Source organism: Geotrypetes seraphini, chromosome 2 (assembly GCF_902459505.1).
Source record: "Geotrypetes seraphini chromosome 2, aGeoSer1.1, whole genome shotgun sequence".
Lineage (NCBI taxonomy): Eukaryota > Metazoa > Chordata > Amphibia > Gymnophiona > Dermophiidae > Geotrypetes > Geotrypetes seraphini.
Genome location: NC_047085.1, coordinates 331285905 through 331302743, shown reverse-complemented (window position 1 = coordinate 331302743; position 16839 = coordinate 331285905). Strand labels below are relative to the sequence as shown.

At 49.1% G+C, this 16839-nt stretch overlaps 1 protein-coding gene across 4 annotated transcripts in view; it reads right to left on the bottom strand.

Moving 5' to 3' along the window:
• ANLN (anillin actin binding protein) overlaps positions 1 to 16839 on the bottom strand; it is a 321192-nt gene that overhangs the window by 35310 nt on the left and 269043 nt on the right. For all 4 annotated transcript variants that reach the window (XM_033930208.1, XM_033930207.1, XM_033930211.1 and 1 more), the window contains one exon: positions 12213 to 12320. In XM_033930208.1, the coding sequence (XP_033786099.1) occupies positions 12213 to 12320 (108 nt within the window). The remainder of the gene's footprint in view (positions 1 to 12212; positions 12321 to 16839) is intronic.

The following is a 16839-nucleotide window of genomic DNA, read 5'->3' as shown; positions in this document are numbered from 1 at the left end:
GGAGAGGAGGAACCAATGGAGAGCAACAGAAGAATTTACAGAAGATGGGAAAGCAGAAAAAAGAAACTGGGACCAACTTGATGGAAAAATAAGTTTCCAGATAACAAAGGTAAAAAAGCACAGTTACTTACCGTAACAGGTGTTATCCAGGGACAGCAGGCATATATTCTCACATGTATTCTCACATGTATTCTCACATATATTCTCACATATATTCTCACATGACGTCATCTACGGAGCCCCAGCGCGGACAGCTTTTCAAGCAAACTTGCTAGAAGTTTCAAGTTTGCACACTGCACCACGCATGTGCTAGCCTTCCTGCCCACTAGAGGGCGCATCTCCACCTCGTGGTCCTCAGTTCCATATCAAGCAAAGAAGCCATCCCCGGGGAGGTGGGCGGGTTGTGAGAATATATGCCTGCTGTCCCTGGATAACACCTGTTACGGTAAGTAACTGTGCTTTATCCCAGGACAAGCAGGCATGATATTCTCACATGTGGGTGACCTCCAAGCCAACCAAAAAAGGGCAGGTGGGAGGATGGCAATTTAGGAAAACAGATTACGTAACACCGACTGGCCAAACCGGCCGTCGCTTCTGGACAAAGTGTCCAGACAGTAGTGGGAGGTGAACGTATGAACCGAAGACCAAGTGGCAGCTTTACATATGTCCTCCACAGGAGTAGAACGGAGGAACGCAACAGAAGCTGCCATCGCTCGGACCTTATGCCCCGTGACTCGACCCGGAAGCGTAAGACCAGCCTGAGCGTAGCAAAAAGAAATACAAGCAGCCAGCCAGTTTGACAAGGTGCGCTTGGAAACAGGGTGTCCTAGACGATTAGGATCAAAGGACAAAAACAATTGAGCAACCTTCCGATGAGATTTGGTACGTTGGAGATAAAAGGCCAACGCCCTCTTACAGTCAAGCGTGTGAAGTGCCGCCTCACCTGGATGAGAGTGGGGCTTCGGAAAGAACACCGGAAGAACAATAGACTGATTTAGGTGGAAGTCAGAAACAATCTTGGGTAAAAATTTAGGATGGGTGCGGAGAACCACCTTGTCATGATGAAACACAGTAAAAGGCGGGTCCGCAACCAGAGCCTGCAGCTCACTAATCCTACGAGCGGACGTGAGCGCAATCAAAAAGAGCACCTTCCAAGTGAGAAACTTAAGAAGGGACTTGTCAATAGGCTCAAAAGGGGGTTTCATTAGCTGAGCCAAGACCACATTAAGATCCCAAACCACAGGAGGGGGCTTTAGAGGAGAATTAACATTCACTAAGCCCCTCATGAACCGAACCACCAGAGGATGAAGAGAGAGGGATCGCCCCTCTAGTTGCCGGTGGAAAGCAGCAATCGCACTAAGATGCACCCTAATAGAAGACGTCTTCAGTCCAGACTTGGACAAATGCAACAAATATTCCAGAACCGAGGACACCGGAACTGAACTCGGATCCAGCCTATGTGAGGAACACCAGGATGAAAATCTGGTCCACTTCTGGGAGTAACAAAGCCGAGTCGAGACCTTGCGCGAGGCTTCCAACACCTCCCTGACCTCCGAAGTCAGGGAGAAAGGAACCAAGCCGTCAGATGTAAGGACTGAAGTTTGGGATGCAGCAGCGAACCCCGACTGAGACAGCAGAGAGGGAAAAACAGGCAGAAGTAGAGGTTCCCTGACACTGAGTTGAAGGAGCAGGGAAAACCAGTACTGACGAGGCCAACGAGGCGCTATGAGAATCATAGTGGCTCTGGACGATTTCAGATGAACCAGGGTCCTCAAGATCAGAGGAAAAAGAGGAAACACAGAGAAACCTCTCTCCCCAGTCGAGAAGAAAGGCATCGGCCTCGAGACGGTCCGGGGAGTACATCCGTGAACAAAAAAGGGGCAGTTTGTGAGTCTCCGGAGAAGCAAACAGATCCACCTGAGGAGTCCCCCAGCGGTCGAAGACCTCGCGCAGCACTCGGGAGTTGAGCGACCATTCGTGCGGCTGAAGGAGACGACTGAGTTTGTCGGCCAGACAATTGGCCTCTCCCTGAATATAAACCGCCCGCAGGAAGATGTTCTGGGAGATCGCCCATTCCCAAAGGCGCAGCGCTTCCTGACATAGAGGCCAAGAGCCCGTCCCCCCCTGCTTGTTTACATAATACATCGCCACCTGGTTGTCCGTCCGCACGAGCACTACTTGATCGTGCAGCAGGTGGCAGAAAGCTCGAGCAGCCAGAAAAATGGCACGGAGCTCCAACACATTGATGTGACAAAGACGGTCCTCGGCCGACCATAGACCCTGCGTTCGCAGACCGTCGAGATGTGCCCCCCACGCGTACTCCGAGGAGTCCGTGGTCAGGACCTTGCGACACGGAGGAACGAGAAACAGCAAACCCCCTGAAAGACTGGAAGAGTCGGTCCACCAACGGAGCGAGCGTTTCAAAGAAGGAGTCACTGTTATTGGACAAGAGACTGGGTCGCGATCCTGCCACCATTGAGAGGCCAGAGTCCACTGAGGAAGTCTCAAATGCAAGCGGGCGAAGGGAGTGACGTGGACCGTCGATGCCATGTGGCCCAGAAGGATCATCATACGCTGAGCCGACACCACGGATCGCTTCAAAACTTGGCGACTTAACCGAAGCAAGGCCTCCCGCCGAGGAGGGGGGAGGAAGGAACGGAGGCGAACCGTGTCCAGCACGGCTCCGATAAACTGGAGAGACTGAGCCGGGCGCAACTGAGACTTGGGAAAGTTCACTTCGAACCCTAGACGTTGAAGTAAGATGATAGTCTGTTGGGTCGCTAAAATAACTCCCTCCTTGGTCGGGGCCTTGATCAGCCAATCGTCCAGGTAGGGAAATACCTGTAGCCCCCGAGAGCGCAGGGCCGCCGCGACTACCACCATACACTTTGTGAATACCCGAGGGGACGACGCGAGACCAAAGGGAAGGACCCGATACTGAAGGTGCAAATCCCCCACTTGGAACCGTAAGAACTTGCGGCAAGCGGGAAGCACCGGAACATGGGTATATGCTTCCTTCAAGTCCAGGGAGCACATCCAATCCCCTTCCTCCAACAGGGGGTACAAAACCGGAAGTGATAACATACGGAACTTCTCCCGGACCAGGAACTTGTTGAGCTTCCGTAGGTCCAAAATGGGGCGCAAATCCCCGGTCTTTTTCGGGACCAAAAAGTAACAGGAGTAAAAACCCCGACCCCACTGGTCGAGAGGGACAAGCTCCACTGCCCGTAGGCTCAACAAGGCCCTGGCCTCGACCAGGAGAAGGGCCAACTGGCTCCGATTGGACGGGCAAGCGCTGGGTGGCATGTCTGGAGGCTGCGCTAAGAAGTTGAGCGAATAGCCCTCGGAGATGGTCCGGAGCACCCATGCGTCGGATGTAATCTCGGTCCAAGCCCCGTAAAAGGACCTGAGTCGACCCCCGATGGGGAGGGGGTCCGGCGATACTGCGGAGGGGGCCCGCCCCCAACCGCACATCCCGTCAAAAGGACGGCGCCGGCTTGGACGCTCCCTGCGCTGGGGGTTTAGGCTGACCTCCCCTACCCTGTTGGGGTGGGCGTCGGGGCGGAGGTCTCGAGAAGGCCGGCGTAGATTTCTGCGGGTACCTTCTCGGGGGTTGCCGAAAAGGTTTTTGCAGCGGGGCCCTAGGTTTAGGGCGGACCAGGGAGGTAAGAGAGCGCTCCTGCTCCGACAGACATTTGGTCGCCGCCTCCAAGGAGTCGTCAAACAACTCAGAACCCACGCAGGGTAAATTCGCCAAAAGCTCCTGCAGGTTGGGGTCCATCTCGAGGGTACGGAGCCACGCCAGCCGGCGCATAGCCACCGCACAGGCCGATACCCTCGAGGCGAGTTCAAAGGCGTCGTACACCGCATGGAATAGGTACAGGCGCAGTTGAGAGAGATTTGACATAAAGGTGACGAACCTTTCCCTATGGGAATTCGGTATGACGTCCCGATAACTGGGGAGGTCCTTCACCATGTTACGCAAGTACAAAGAAAATGCAAAGGCATAATTCAGGACCCTCGTCGCCATCAGAGAGTTAGCGTAGAGGCGACGACCAAATTTGTCGAGGGTCCGCCCTTCCCTCCCAGGCGGGACAACTGCAGACACCCTGGAAGGTTGCGTCCTCTTGAGCGCCGACTCCACCAGGAGGGATTGGTGAGAGAGTTGTGCCCTCTCGAACCCCTTAGGAGGAATGGTCCGGTATTTCGACTCCATCTTGGACGGCACCACCGCGACCGTAAGAGGGGCTTCCAAATTTCTGAGAAAGGTCTGATGAAGGACCTTATTCAGCGGAAGGCGAGGGGATTCCCTCGGGGGAATAGGAAGATCCTGCTCCTCCAAAAACTCTTTGGTGTAATGGGAACCTGCCAACAAGTCCAAGCCCAAAGCACCCGCCATATCCTGCACAAACCTGGAGAATGTCGAAGGTCTGGCAGGCGGAGGAGACCGAGATCTCCCTGCCGAGCAGAAGGGGGAGGCCTCGCGGGAATACCTCGGCTCTCTACCCGACCCCGATCCCCATGAGGCTCGCTCCCGGGACCTCGAGGGGGTCGGGGACCGGTCATGCCTGAAGGAACCCTTGGGGGAACCCCCCGGGGTACGAGGTATCGAGGCCCGACCCTTCCGCCCCGGCGAGGAGGCACGGGAACTCTCTCCGACAGGGGAGCGAAAAAGGCTAGGGTTATCCAAGCGGAGCTCCGAGACCTGTAAGGTCTCGCCCCTGAGCGGCGACGAGCGACCGCGCCTCCGAGGCGAGGCCCGAGATCGCTTGGCCTTCCTCGGACGGCGCCTCGCCCGAGGCCTGCCCGAAGGCGAGGAGCCTCGCGAGGACCTCGAGGAAGAAGTGGACGAGAGCCTCCGCACCCGGCACATCCTGTCACGGGGCCGCACGCTACGCTCAGGTTGGACCACCGAAGCCGGGTCCGAGGGCAAAGCCGGGGTCGAGGTAGTACGCACCTCGGGGCCCGAAGCCCCAGTACCCGAGACCGAGGTCGCCAACTGCGGGGCAGCCGAGACCGATGCAGTCGAGGCCAAAGCCTGCTGCAGGTGCTCAATGGCCCCGGACAGCTCCGAGGCGATCAAAGCCCGGAGCAAGTCCTGGAAAGCCGGGATCCCCATCCCAGGTGGTAGCACCGAGACCGGTCGATGCTCCTCAGAGGGCGACCTCGGTCTCGAGTATTCCCTCGGGGCAATCGATTTGGACACCTTGGGCTGGGCGGAGGCAGACCCTCCCGCCGTCGAGGAGCCCGAGGATGGCTTCTTGGTCGATCCCGGAGCTGAGGAGGGAAGTGAAGACTTACCCGAGGCAGGCTTGGACGAGGCAACAGGCTTCGATGGGACCGAAGGCAGTGGCGAAGTCGAGGGGGTCGAGGCCGAGGTCAAGGCCGGGGCCGAAGCCGAGGCCGAACTCGAGGCCTTCCCGGCAGGGAAATCAACGGCGAAAAGTTCCGCCATGCGGGCCTTGCGGCGTTTGAGAGCCCTTTTCTGAAAAGTGGCACACCGGGAACAAGAGTCAGTCGGGTGCTGAGGGCCCAAGCACCGCAAACAGCACCGGTGAGGATCAGTGATGGACAAGAGTCGGTCGCACCGACTGCACTTTTTAAAGCCCGTCACAGGACGGGACATTGGCCCAAAAAGCGGCCGGGAACAGACGAGGTCCCATGGCCGCGGCTACCGGGAGCCCCCGGAGCGACGGAGAAAAATAAAACTTTTTTTTTTTTTTCGACGATAACTGAAAGAAAACAATAAAAGAACAAGGAAAAACGCAGCGACCGTGTCGAAAACAGGACACAGCCGCGGCGACAGAAGGCAATTGAAGAGCACAATTTTCCACAGGGCTTCTGGCTCCGCGGATGAAATTGAACTGAGGACCACGAGGTGGAGATGCGTCCTCTAGTGGGCAGGAAGGCTAGCACATGCGTGGTGCAGTGTGCAAACTTGAAACTTCTAGCAAGTTTGCTTGAAAAGCTGTCCGCGCTGGGGCTCCGTAGATGACGTCACCCACATGTGAGAATATCATGCCTGCTTGTCCTGGGATAAACAGAATTTATTGACTAAAATATGTTAGCTTTGGGAAATGTATATAGCAGATGTCTTTGTATTGTGTTCAAAATAAAAGTAAATGCATTTCTGGTTTTATTTCTACAGTGTTGAAGTACTTGCTGTGGCTGGTGGGTATCCCCACGTACCGCTAGCAGAGGACCTCCTATATAAATGGCCAAAACTTCCCTCCACCAAGTGCAGCAGTCGCTGGCAGCATCCATGAGCCACTGAAGTGCCAGCATCTGTGACTCGGACGCTACTGCTGCTTGCCAAGCTTGGCAAAAGGGACCCCCAGCCAACTGCAGAGGAAGTCCTCAGCTGACAGCTTGAGGGTCCTCATCAGCCGAGTATTTATGTTTTATATTTACATTAGAGGCTATGGTAGAAACCCATTTACAAAGTATGTATTCTTCTCAATTAATATTTCCAAATTAAAGTGTCTTTGCTTATTTGTAAATGGGTCTCTACCAGAGCCTTTAATTCAGTAATAAATGAAATAACTACTTCTGAAGTTTATATAGGGATGGGCGGGGATGGATTTGATTCCAGCAGGGACGGGCTTGACTCCTAGCGGGGATGGGTTTGATTTCTGTCCCCACGCAACTCTCTAGTCCAGAAGCCCTCTCTCTGCAATGTCCTGTCTACTGCAACAGGCTTGGGGGTGGGGGGAGAGAGGGTGATCTTGTAATGGACTTTCTTTGGCACAGGGAATAAAAGGCGATAACCTTCCAGGGATCATAATAAATAGGATGAAATACGGTTGCTGCTGCTTCACAGTTCTTGAGCTGAGTCTTTCATGACAGTTTTGAGGTGCTAGATTTTCTTAAACAAGAAAAGCCCAGATTTTAACCTTCAAGCTCTGTTTTGGATTAAATCTTTGCAATGCTATCACTTACTTTTCACATACACTTACAGCAAGCCTTGTAATAATTAGAGATGACACCAGCTCTGTTTGAATTAGAGAAAAACTTCAAGCAACTGACCTACTTTTCAGACGAAGTGATGGAAAAAAAAGTCATTGATGTGAAATCAAGATGACATTTTCCTCTTTACAAAAAGAACAAAGATATGAAAAAAATTTGACTCTGTGCGTGGCAGTGGTTGGATCAAAGAGTCAACAGGATTGACCAAAAAAAGGCTTAAAAATCCCATTGAGCATAGTTTTGACAGAAGTTAGAAGAAACATTTCTTCAGTTCTGCAGAGCAGCAGTACAGGTACAAGATCTTTTATCCAAAATTTAAAAAAAACAAAAAGCAAAAATATTATTGCATTACTAATTTGTACAAAAAAAAAGCTTATTTCTAGCATCAAAAATGAAATCTGGCCCCAAAGTCACTTTATAGACTTCATTTTTTGCTGATAGTAGTTAAGTTTTTTCATTTTACCTCACACTGGTATACCTCTGAGGCAATGTTCCCTTTAAAGACAGAGTTCATGTGAGAAAAAAAAATCCTTTTCATTAGCAAAGGACTGATGGTATTACACACTGTACATTACACATTAAGGCTTTCTTTTACTAAGTTGCAGTAGAGGTTTCTACAGCAACCCGGAGTGCTAAATGCTCCGATGCTCATAGGAATTCTTTGAGGATTGAAGATGCTTAGGAGCACTTAGCGCTCTGGGCTGCAGTAGAAACCTCTACCGTGACATAGTAAAAGGGGGTGGGGGATGTAAAAATTACAATTATAAATAAAAAAGGAAGGAGAAATTAGGTTCATACCTGCTAATTTACTTTCTTTTAGCTTCTCCAGACTGGTAGAGTTAATCTTACAAGTGGGTATATATCTCATCATGACCAGCAGGTGGAGACAAACAAAACTGTGGAATAGTCCATAAGAGGAACCTTCCCCTATTCCTATCAGTCTGTCAAATAGCCAAGCAGAACTAAGAACTTGAAACAGAAATAAACAATACTCCAAACAGGAGTAATAACTAATACAGTGGAACCTTGGTTTACGAGCATAATTCGTTCGAGAAGCATGCTCGTAAACCAAATTGCTCGTATATCAAAGCGAGTTTCCCCATAGGAAGTAATGGAAACTCGCTTGATTGGTTCCACCTCCCCCCCCCCCGAGGCTACCGGCGCTGCTTCCCCCCCCCCCGCTCAAACCAACATTGCATCTGCCCGTGAACGCCCCCCCCCCCCCCCGAGAAAGCATCGCACCCCCTTGCTGGAAGCGGCATCCCCCGCCTGCCCAAACAAGCCCCTTACCCCATCTGGCACCGGCATGCAGCAGCAACCCACAGGATGTGCCGGTGCCAGTTAACGAAGATCCCGCCTCTTGCCTGGGCTGGGCCTTGAGCATCTGTGCATGCTCAAGGCCTTAGCAGTGCCACCTCTATTCGCTGGGCGAGCACGGTCCTCAGGCAGGTGGGGCACCTTAGAGTCCGTCAGAGTCTGAACCAACTTATCTATGTCCTCTCCAAACAAAAAAGACCCCTGAAAGGGAAATTTGGTAAGCTTAGTTTTGGATACTGCACCTGCCGACCAAGTGCGAAGCCACAAGGTATGTCGCGCGGCCACTCCAAAAGTCATAGACTTAGTCGACATCCGCACCGAGTCATAGAGAGCATCCAAGAGAATCGAGGCAGCCTTCTCAATCTTTGCCACTTCCTGATGCACTAAGGACCAGTCATCAGACTTACGATCCAGGATATGCTCGGTCCACCGAAACACAGTGCGAGCCACCAGCCTCCCACAAATAGCCGCCTGAACCCCCAAAGCAGAAACATTAAAATTCTGCTTAAGAATGGTGTCCAACTTACGCTCTTCAGAGTCCCGTAAGGCAGAACTGCCCTCAACAGGCACGGTATGCTGTTTAGAAATCGCTGAGACCACCACGTCCACCACTGGCGACTTTAAATTAGCCCTATCCTCCTCCGGGATGGGATACAAACAAGCCATGGTGCACACTAACCGAAATGGCACCTCCGGCAGTATTCCACTGCACCAGTACAATATCCCAAATATTCTGATGCATAGGAAAAGAGCGGGAAACCGTACGGATCCCCCTAAGAGGTTTCCCCACACGCGGGGTCTCCGGTGGCGCTTCTTCAAAATGCAGCACCGATGAGACCTGCTGAATCAGGTCTGGTAGCTCATCCCTCTGAAAAAAGGTGCACCATGGACGCCTCTTCGTGGGAAGGCAGGAAACCCGACACCTCGATGCCGGTGGCCATCCTCTCAAGAGGATCCTGGAATTCGTCAAAAGGGTCCAGATCCTCATCCAGGCCAACACGCTCCTCTGACTACCAATCCACAACCCTAGCCACCCTTGGGAGCTTGGACGAGGAGGAAGAGGGGACGCCAAAGAAGAGGGAGGCAAAGCCACGGGGGGTGCAGAGGGAACACCCCCTGAAACCACCCAGGCACACGTTGGACCCCCAACTGCCTAAAAATAGGCTCTGCACAAAGAAAAAATAATCAGAGGAAAACCCCCCAGGGGTTCCATGGGACTCCCTGCCACAGCAGGGGACCCAGATGAAGCCTGCCCCTGTTTTCCAATACAGGGGGAAGGTCACCTGAGGTTGCAGACAAAATGGAGGGGCCTGTCTGATAAAATGGCAAAGTTCCCACCAAAAATAACCCCTCCAGGGCCTATAACGGCTAGGAAGCTTGAACTGACCCAGATGCTAAAGAAGGCAAGCCAGCATCAGCTGATAATAAAAATCAGCTGAGAGGGAATCCCTCCGGGGACAGTGAGGGAAGATCGGGCTTCCCCACTGCTCTCTGCCGACTCACAAGGCACTAAGGCCAGGGAGCCCTGGACACTTTCAGTCTCTGCTGACGAAGCTCCACGACCGTACAGGCCCGAACAGCTGTTTTCAGGCAGGCCGCCAAGTGCCTTGCATCTGGACCAAATTGTGCACCACTTCCCCTGAGAAGTGCTCAATTGGTCCATATGCGACCTAGCTAGAAGAAAAGTGCCGGTTAGTCAAAAACTACAGTAATTTAGAGCGTAGTTAAAGTAAAAGCAACCCTTCAGACCGGCACTACCTCAGGATTTTTTTTTTTTTTTAACAGAACAGACTCCACAGACTCTCAAAACAATATGTCTTGTTTGACTTAGGGGGCAAGGCTTACTGCTTAGGCTCCTCTAAAAAAATGTGGGGAGGTGGAGGAAATGGGGGGAGGGACCCAGCACGAGACCTGCCGGGTTTGACACCCCCGAGATTGGACGGACCCCCAAACAGGACCCACCCAAGCTCAATCCGGCCAAAAAATGGGGACTAGAAACCCTAAACAAATTCCAACAGCCCTACCAAGGGAGATGGGTAGAGCTCACTCACACCTGCAGGAAACTGAAAGAAGACTGACAGGAATAGAGGAAGGTACCGCTTATGTACTATTCCACAGTTTTGTTTCAGTCTCCACTTGTAAGATTAACCTCTACTGGTCTGGAGAGTGTTAAAGAATATATGATTTTTTTATTGAAAGGACTTAACATATTTTTTAGATAGCTCTCAGAAGCCAACACCTCCGTCCCCAGGTCAAGACAGTAAGCTGTCTTTAGAAAGTAGGTTTTGGACTCTTGACAGTTGGTCAAAAATTTGTTCAATTAGTATTAAAATTAGTTCAATGAAAAGATATCATCTTAATTCTATTTTGTATTTATGGCCCTCTTATCAAGCCACATTATGGGTTTTTATCGCCAGCTGCTATGGTAAAAGCTCAACGCTCACAGAATTCCTATAAGCATCGGAGCTTTTACTAGTGGCTGGTGATAAAATATCCTAATGTGGCTTGATAAAAGGGGACCTACATTTATTACAAACACAACAACAGAAGCACAAAATCTACAGCAACCAAAGTTCAACAAAAGGAAATAGCAATGGAGACGGACAGACTGGATGGCAAGAATCACATTCAACTGCCTTTATTGTGGAAATCAATGCAAGCACTACTGAGCAGTTGCAGTGTATTCATTCGGATTTATCACAGATCCATAATATTTTAAGTTGATGTTTTTTTTATTCCGACACGATATTGGAATGCGAATCCAGTACAGCATTTGGACTCATGATGCAGGCCTAGGGACCGAAACACAAATCGTGTCAAGTGAGTCTTTTTTTTTTTTAAGATCAATAAGTTTTTATTGAAGTTTAACAAAATGAAAAAAATGAAACAAAGCTGTACAAATAACATGACTTCATGTTACAAGTAATCGCAATCACCAGATGCTATACAGTGTAGAATTAACAAGTTATTTAACAATTAGTATATGTCATCTATTGATTTCCACAATAAAGGCAGCTGAATTTGATTCTTGCCATCCAGTTTGTCTCCATTGCTGCCTACATTAGCCTTTATAAACACAGGTAGTATCCTGAGTTAAAAATAAAATTATTTCTACATTTATGCTCTGGCCATTCACTTCTCTAGTTTCTGCTTTCCTCTGTCTTAAGTCTCTTTCGAGGTTTTTTTCTCTCCTCCTTTTCCTTTCAGATTTCTTCGGTTTATTTTACTACCTCTATGTCCAGATTTTACTCATTCTTATTTTCAACTTCCCACTTTTTTAACAGTCTACCAGCAGCTTTCCATCTCTTTCCCTCACCCTGGCTCTCCTATTTTACTTTCCCTTATTTCCAGTCTTTTACTAATTCTGCCCTCTTTCGCTCCTCCCTTCTATACTGTGTTTTCCCTCTATATCTCCCCTTTCATCATTATTGCCCTTCTATATCTCTCCCCCAAAATATCTGCTCACTTCTCTCCCCCTTCCATCCAGCATCTGCCTCCTCTCCCCCTTTTCAGCCAGCATCTCCACACTCCCTCCCCCTTCCATCAGTATCTCCCTCCTCTGTCTCTTCCCTCTTCCATACAGTCTCCCCCCTTTTACATCCCCTTCTATCATCTCCCTTCTCTCTTCCATCCAGGCTTGTTCCCCTCCTTCTATACCTCCCTTTTCCATCTGCAGGGTCACTGTAGTGTGCGAACTATCATTGATGAGCAATGAAAGACTTGTGCCTTTCCAAAGACCATTAAAAGACTGTTTGGAATGGAACATGGTCATGAAATTTACTTGTGACTAAGGTGAGCTGCTCAACTTCCAAGAAATATTATAGCTTACTCATTTTATAGTTGAGATACCTTTTGTTCTTTAAATAATCTTCCAATCTGTTTTTAATATGTTTTTCAACAATTGCTTAGGTACATCAAAATATCCTGACCTTCTGTTTTTCATCATCTGGGTATGTCCAATATGAAATGCAATATCCAGCAAGCACACACCAGCGGCGATGCCAGGCTCCAAATCCACTTACATCTTCAAACATAGTCTGTAGAAAGAGGCAAATTTTTACCTTTTGCAGTCTGTACTACAAAAACATTTATGTAAAATAGCCTTATAAGCAAACACAGAAATTGGGGGAATTGCTTGTATCTATATCTAATAATAACAGTTTATATACCGCAAGGTCATAAAGTTCTATGCGGTTTACAAGTTAAAAATACAACAAATTGAATAAAACTAAAAAGGTAAAAACTAATAACTAAAAACCCTAAAAAGATCTGATTATTGTATGATAAAATTCTACAAATCAGCTACTAAGTGCTTCAAAAACAGATGTGTTTTTAGATGTCTCCTAAATTCCCCATAAGTATCAGTAAGCAGAAGCAATTGTTCTAGATCTTTGCCCCATAACAAAAAAGATATTGATGATGTTTAAGTTCACATCCTCTAACTGGCGGAAAAACAAAATTCAGGTGTGAGCTTCTCTTATGTCTGTTGGTTGCAGAAGAGAAAGCTCAGTTATGTATTTAGGAGCTAAAACAAAAAAAACCTTAAAACAAAAACAACCAAACTTAAACTTCATACGCGCCTCCATCGGCAACCAGTGCAGCACTCGATAGGAAGGTGTTACATGATCGTATTTCTTCAACCTGAAAATTAACCTGACTGCCGCATTTTGCACCATTTGCAATCGTTGCATATTCTTCTGAGAAATTGCTAAGTAGGCAATATTGCAGTAATCAAGTTGACTTAATATAAGTGATTGTACCAAAATTCTAAATGATGAAACATCAAAATACGCACTAATGGAGACTTTTGGTACTTTAGTTCCAAGGAACACCATCTGGATGCTTAAGGTTTGGCCCAACTGTCCAGCTTTTTAGTATCAAGGAGGAGCTCTGTAAACTAAAGCAGGAATTGGTTGCAATTAAAGCATCTGCAATCATACCACAGAATAGCACAGTTACTTACCGTAACAGGTGTTATCCAGGGACAGCAGGCAGATATTCTTGACTGATGGGTGACGGCACCGACGGAGCCCCGGTACGGACAATTTTAGAGTGATTGCACTCTAAGAACTTGGAAAGTTCTGGTAGGCCGCACCGCGCACGCGCGAGTGCCTTCCCGCCCGACGGAGGCGCGCGGTCCCCAGTTAGGATAAGCCAGCTAAGAAGCCAACCCGGGGAGGTGGGAGGGACGCAAGAATATCTGCCTGCTGTCCCTGGATAACACCTGTTACGGTAAGTAACTGTGCTTTATCCCAGGACAAGCAGGCAGCATATTCTTGACTGATGGGTGACCTCCAAGCTAACAAAAAGAGGGATGGAGGGAAGGTTGGCCATTAGGAAAACAAATTTTGCAAAACAAATTGGCCGAAGTGTCCATCCCGTCTGGAGAATGCATCCAGACAATAATGAGATGTAAAAGTATGAACTGAGGACCAAGTAGCAGCCTTGCAGATTTCCTCAATAAGAGTGGAACGGAGGAAAGCTACCGATGCTGCCATAGCTCGGACTCTATGGGCCGTGACAGAACCTTCCAGTGTCAGTCCGGTCTGAGCATAACAGAATGAAATGCACACTGCCAGCCAATTAGACAACGTACGTTTAGAAACAGGACGTCCCAATTTATTCGGATCAAAGGACAGAAAGAGTTGAGGGAATGATCTGTGGGGCTTAGTACGGTCTAAATAGTAAGCCAGAGCCCGCTTACAGTCCAAAGTATGCAGAGCCTGTTCTCCAGAATGCGAGTGAGGTTTCGGAAAGAAGACAGGCAGAACAATGGATTGGTTGAGATGGAATTCAGAGACAACCTTAGGGAGAAACTTTGGATGTGTACGCAGAACCACCTTGTCATGATGGAAGATTGTAAAAGGTGGATCCGCAACTAGTGCATGTAGCTCACTGACCCTCCTGGCAGAGGTAAGAGCAATAAGGAAAAGTACCTTCCAAGTAAGGAACTTGAAAGAAGCGGTAGCCAAAGGTTCAAATGGAGGCTTCATTAAAGCGGAAAGAACTACATTGAGATCCCAGATAACAGGAGGGGCTTTAAGAGGTGGTTTCACATTAAAAAGACCCCGCATGAACCTGGACACCAAGGGATGAGCTGAGAGGAGTTTTCCATGGACTGGCTCATGAAAAGCCGCAATAGCACTGAGGTGGACTCTGATTGAAGTGGACTGAGGCCAGAGTCGGACAAAGAAAGAAGATAATCCAACAAGGTTTCCACTGCAAGGGAAGTGGGATCATGATGAAGAAGAAGACACCAGGAAGAAAAACGGGTCCACTTCTGATGGTAACATTGCAGAGTGGCCGGTTTCCTGGAGGCATCCAGAATTGAACGAACAGGCTGAGACAAAAGCGTATCATGAGAAGTCAGCCCGAGAGATACCAAGCTATCAGGTGCAGAGACTGGAGGTTGGGATGTAGAAGGGTCTCCTGATGCTGTATAAGCAGAGAAGGAAACAGTGGAAGAAGAAAAGGTTCCCTGGAACTGAGTTGAAGTAGAAGGGAGAACCAATGTTGCCTGGGCCACCTCGGAGCAATCAGAATCATGGTGGCTCGTTCCCTCTTGAGCTTGAACAAGGTTCTCAACATGAGAGGCAGAGGAGGGAAAGCATACAGGAACAGATTGGACCAGTCGAGGAGAAATGCATCCGCTGTCAGACGGTGAGGGAGAGTAGAGTCTGGAGCAGAATAGGGGCAGCTGGTGATTGTGAGGAGCTGCAAAGAGGTCTATCTGAGGAGTGCCCCATTGAGCGAAGATGGACTGTAGAGTGAAAGGATCGAGTGTCCACTCGTGAGGCTGGAGAATTCTGCTGAGCTTGTCCGCTAAGGAATTCTTTTCTCCCTGAATGTAGATAGCTTTCAGGAATAGATGGTGATTTATGGCCCAAGTCCAGATCTTCTGGGCTTCCTGGCACAAGAGGCAAGAGCCCGTTCCACCCTGCTTGTTGATGTAGTACATCGCAACTTGATTGTCTGTGCACAGCAGGAGAACTTGAGGGAAGAGAAGATGTTGGAAAGCCTTGAGGGCATAAAACATCGCTCTGAGTTCCAGGAAATTGATGTGATGCTTCTTTTCCTGGGCTGTCCAAAGTCCTTGAGTTTGGAACTCGTTCAAATGGGCTCCCCAGGCATAAGGGGAGGCGTCGGTGGTGATGACTAGTTGATGAGGAGGTAGATGGAGCAGAAGACCTCTGGATAGATTTGAGGATATCAACCACCATTGTAGAGACTGACGAAGAGATGATGTGACAGATATGTGACGTGAACAAGGATCCATCGCTTGGGACCACTGGGTAGCTAGGGTCCATTGAGGAGTGCGCAGGTGAAGACGTGCGAAGGGTGTGACATGAACTGTGGAAGCCATGTGACCCAAGAGTATCATCATTTGCTTGGCAGAGATGGAAAGTTGTAGAAGCACCTGCTGACACAGAGATTGAAGCGTTTGAAGACGGTTGGATGGCAGGAACGCTCTCATGAGGACTGTGTCCAAGACAGCTCCGATGAATTGAAGTCTCTGAGTGGGGATGAGATGAGATTTGGGTAGATTGATCTCGAACCCCAGAAGTTGAAGAAACATGATGGTTTGGTTGGTGGCCAGGAGAACAGTCTGAGATGAATTGGCCTTGATTAACCAGTCGTCCAGGTAAGGAAAGACCTGAAGGTGGTGAGATCGTAGAAAGGCAGCCACCACAATCAGACATTTGGTGAACACTCTTGGAGAGGAGGCAAGACCGAAGGGCAGCACCTTGTATTGGTAATGACAACGATTGATCATGAAGCGTAGATACTGTCTGGAAGCCAGATTGACCGGTATATGAGTGTATGCTTCTTTGAGATCGAGGGAACATAGCCAGTCGCCTTGATTGAGAAGAGGGTAAAGAGTGGCCAGAGAAAGCATTTTGAATTTCTCTTTGACCAAGCATTTGTTTAGATCGCGAAGATCTAGAATGGGTCTTAGATCTCCTGTCTTTTTGGGGACTAGAAAATAACGGGAGTAGAATCCCTGCCCTCTCTGATCTAGAGGAACTTCCTCTATAGCGTTCAGAAGGAGGAGTGATTGAACTTCTTGAAGAAGGAGGGAAGACCGAGGAGTGTTGAAAGCAGACTCTCTTGGTAGACTTTGGGCAGGAGGTGTCTGAAAGTTGAGAGAGTAGCCGTGGTGGATGATGTTGAGGACCCACAGGTCCGAGGTGATGATTTCCCAACGGCTTATGAAATGTATAAGGCGTCCTCCTATGGGCTGTGGAAGATGAGTAGAAGGAGGAAGATTGGCTATGTCCAGGAGAACCAAGTCAAAAGGGCTGAGTTGACTTTTGAGAAGGAGGAGGTTTCACTTGCTGTTGCTGCTGGGCAGGTCGAGCAGGTTGCCTCTGTTGCTGCCTCTGACGCCTGGGTTGTTGCTGTGTTTGAGGTAAGGGACGAGCCACAAACCTTCGTTGGTAGGCCGATTGTTGACGAAAAGGCCTAGAAGGTGGGGTCTTCTTCTTTGTCTTAAGGAGAGTATCCCATCGAGTTTCATGAGCTGAGAGTTTCTGAGTAGTAGAGTCCATGGATTCT